The 4,244-nt window shown below is 34.3% G+C and overlaps 1 protein-coding gene across 1 annotated transcript; it reads left to right on the forward strand.

Annotated features, from left to right (window-relative positions):
• The first annotated feature begins 1,861 nt into the window (after positions 1-1,861).
• On the forward strand, positions 1,862-3,392 carry LOC121260536 (short-chain dehydrogenase reductase 3b-like). Its single transcript, XM_041162447.1, is given in 3 exon segments — positions 1,862-2,133; positions 2,379-2,809; positions 2,812-3,392. Coding segments are annotated over 3 exon segments (789 nt in total). The 5' UTR covers positions 1,862-2,116; the 3' UTR covers positions 3,153-3,392.
• The last annotated feature ends 852 nt before the right edge of the window (positions 3,393-4,244 follow it).

Consider the following 4,244-nt stretch of genomic DNA (forward strand, 5'->3'; position numbering starts at 1 on the left):
TGAGCTTTAGGACAAGCAGCAGCAGAATCGGGCACTAAGGTCACTTCATCGAGCACCACAACCTATGGAACCTACCTATATTTATTATATTATATAGTCTTAATTGATTGAATGCGTCTTGAGGTTGCTCTAGTACTTAGCATTGGATCCATACAAGTTGGATGTATAGCTGCAATTGGAGTTCAGTTTTCAGTCTATGGGTATTTCTCTATTTTCTTTTTTAAGTTTTGTTTGGATTCATAATTCCTCTTAATTCATCTCATTTTATCATTATAATTTTTTTAAATTTCCGTATAGCAGCAATTGGAGTTCAATTTTCAGTTTATGGGTTTTTCTATTTTCTTTTTAGGTCTTGTTAGGATTCATAACTCACCGTAACTCATCTCATTTTATCATTATAATTTTTTTAAATTTTCACATAAAATATAATAAACAATTCATTTTTTTTAAAATTTATAAATAATAATAATATTAAAAAATAATATTCTATAATATTTTATTTTACTATTTATAAATCATCTCAACTCATCTTTAAATTCAAACGCGGCCTAATTGAAAATGAGTAGAAGAGGTAATTATATTATTGGGTAAGAAGGTTCTAGCTAGATGACTGAAAGTCGTGGGTATTAATTAGTCGAGTTTAAATCATAATTTAGATTTTAATTCTATGTAATTTAATGAATCTATAGGCATAATATGCTGCTAATACTGATAGTACTTCAAGATCTAATATATATATATATGTCAAACTACGTGAGAGTAATCCAATGACTATTGAGACACTGATCAACTTAGCAATATATAGTACTTCTCTTAATTAAATTAATCATTGTTGAATTAGATTAAAGAAATAGCTAGGTTAATCATGCCCTAATTTAGATTTTACAAGGATCGATCAATGAGATCGATATGGTACTTAATTACCATTTTTTTTAAAAAACATTTGATGTAATTAGAAGAGAGACACAATACATAGATATTGCGATATTTAGTACTGATGATATTTACTTAATTTATAGACAATATTAAATTATATTAATGTAAGATCTCTATTTATCTTAAACTAATCAATTCATTAATTGCTAGCTATCGCTATCAATTACTATTTTAACGCATGCGGCCTAGTGTTATGATGCTAACATGGAATGGTTCAAAAATGGAAGGGTTTAAAAGAATAAAAAAATAGATCAGCCAGTTGCAATTTTTAGTTTATAATAATTACAATTTTTTTAAGAACGAAACACCATTGATCAGAGAATTAATAAATTATACAAAATTTTGGCTGAATATTTAAACTGTTACCCTAACTAATTGTAGGAAAATTAATACGATGAATTTTAAAATATCAATGAACAGTTGACTTGAAAGAATAATTGATGGCATCTTAAAGTTTATTTCCTAATCCTAATCAATTTGTAATTTTCCTGTACTATAACCAAGGAGATTAATTACATATAGGTTAAATGCATTATTAGTAGTTCTTGCGTTTTACAACAATTTTTCTATTCATATTATGATTTCTTATTATCTAAAATAAAAAATATTGTGTTTGTCTTCAAGTTAATAATATTTTAGCAATAAAAAAAATCACATAAAAGTAAACTCATAAACTAACGTAACTTGATGTAGTACATTAGATTGTAAATCTACTTTTATTACCAAGTAGATCGTTTAACATATCATATGAAGTAATATCAGTTTGTATTTATTTTTTCGAAATTTCTCTATGGCTTTAGCATTTGTCTTAAATTAATACACATACACATATATGTATATGTATGTATCCATGCATGTATATATATAGTAGATGAATGGAATCACTATTTTGACCGAAATTATGAAAGATCCAAGAATCGAAATCATTGATCCTTACAACTCAGACATTTAAAAAAAGAATATAAAATTCATATAAACTTGAACAAATCACTCAATTTGCTAGGGCTTAAAAGAAAAAAAAAAAATAGTTAGTCTTTGATACACATTTCATACGGAGGTCTGCTAGCTGCCTGCTAAATCTTAGATATATAAATATACGATGACAAAGGTAATATATGCAGCAGATCCAAGAGCCTTACTGGAAGTTTGAGAAGAGAACAACAAGCTGGACCGATCACCAATGTCGACTAAGCCAAGGTAAGGTTTTGATCTTTCCCCGATCCCGGCCCTTAGATCACCCCCCCCCCCCCCCCCCCCCCCCCCCCCCCCCCCCCCCCCCCCCCCCCCCCCCCCCCCCCCCCCCTTAGATCTGCCTCTGCACCTCACCTGTAATAACCTTCTAATTTTATTCCTTAGGACTAAAATATTTTCCAGCTAGCACCTTTTTTTTTTTTTTTTTCTCGGATTACTAACACGGTTTATACTCGATGATCCTTCCTTAGGTTGGAGGGCAAGGTTGCCCTCATCACAGGTGCAGCAAGTGGAATTGGCGAGGAGGCTGTCAGATTATTCGCGGAAAATGGTGCTTTTGTCGTTGTTGCTGATGTTCAAGACGAACTGGGTAATCAAGTTGCAGCATCAATAGGTCAAGACAGAGTGAGTTACCGCCATTGCGACGTCAGAGACGAGAAGCAAGTTGAGGAAACAGTGAGTTACACCTTGGAAAAATATGGCAGCCTGGATGTCTTGTTCAGCAACGCTGGAATTATAGGCCCTAAAACTGGCATCCTGGAGCTTGACATCAATGGCTTCGACGACACCATGGCCACAAACGTTCGTGGAGTGGCTGCAACAATCAAGCACGCAGCTCGTGCCATGGTGGGCAGAAACATACGCGGATCCATCATATGCACTACGAGCGTGGCTGCCTCGCTCGGGGAGCCGGCCCACATGCATATACAGTATCGAAACATGCCCTCGTTGGTCTTGTCCGGGCGGCCTGCAGCGAGCTTGGGGCTTCAGGGATCAGAGTCAACTGCATTTCCCCGTTTGGAATTGCAACACCTCTTTCGTGTATGGCTTACAATCTGCAGCCGGATGAGGTAGAAGCCAACAGCTGTGATGCAGCCAACTTGAAGGGCATTGTTTTGAAGGCAAGGCACGTTGCTGAGGCCGCTTTGTTTCTTGCTTCTGATGAATCTGCTTACATCAGTGGCCACAACTTGAGCTTGGATGGAGGATTCACTGTGGTTAATCAACGTTTTTCAGCGATCTAAAAAAACCTGCAGGGTTTTTGCAAGAAGCCAACATTTAATTATATTGTATGAATATTGGCTAGCTCTGATTGTTTTATTTTTTATTTTTATTTTTCATCTTCCTTGTAAAATTGAAATGATTTTACTTTTCGAAGTCAAACCTTATTACCGGGATTTCCCACGTGCATTTTCCTTGTAATCTGGAATTTTGTTATCATTTACTAGTGTTTCCAGTTCATATATCCATCAGTCTTGTCTGCTTATGTGTACATGTTGTAAGTACTTAAGCTGCCAGCTCTCTTGTTCTCCTCAACAAAGCCTGGTCTTCTCCATCTCATGATGTTCTGTCTCTCAACACGTACGTGTTTTTTGTTAAGAATTATGAATAAAAATGATTTATTGCATACAAATCAAAGAAAAAATCTCCTATTTTTCTGTCCACATGAATGAATTAAAACAATGGAGTACTGGAGAAGAAAAAGGACAGATATTTATTTGCGGAAGAGTGAGTACTTAGGACCTTAATTAAGCATCTCAACATAGGTCATGTGGGTGGGTAGCAATTGATTTTTGCATCTTCATTGGAAGACATACACAAATGACTACTTCTACACTAATTTGGACAGCTCTTCATTTACCGACAGTGACTTGCGAATGAAAAAAAAAAACAAAAAATAGAAGAGGACAGTCTTTTTATGTATTTTTAGGTCAAGGATATGTAAGTTTTTTCCCCCCGAACATCATACGTCGAGAAAGATGCTTGTCACCAAATTAATTATCATCAACCATAGAACTCAGGGAAGAAACATATATATTAATTAATTAATTAATGCAATTTGCAAGAGAATACATGTTCACCCTATAAAAGTTCAAGCTGCTGTGTCCCAATTCAATGTTTGCAGTCTGAAAGAAGATATGCATGCTCATGTTGAGCAATTAATTATAACGTGCCAGTACTTGGGCTCATAAGTCATAAAGTGCTTTACTTGGGCTCATAAGTCATAAAGTTATAGTGATTAAAAAATTGATTAATCTTATATACAATTATATACAGTTATAGAGTACGTAAGTATCGTATAATTATTTTAAAAAAGAGTAAGATTTATTATTAAA

Source organism: Juglans microcarpa x Juglans regia, chromosome 4D (genome assembly GCF_004785595.1).
Source record: "Juglans microcarpa x Juglans regia isolate MS1-56 chromosome 4D, Jm3101_v1.0, whole genome shotgun sequence".
NCBI classification, from domain to species: domain Eukaryota; kingdom Viridiplantae; phylum Streptophyta; class Magnoliopsida; order Fagales; family Juglandaceae; genus Juglans; species Juglans microcarpa x Juglans regia.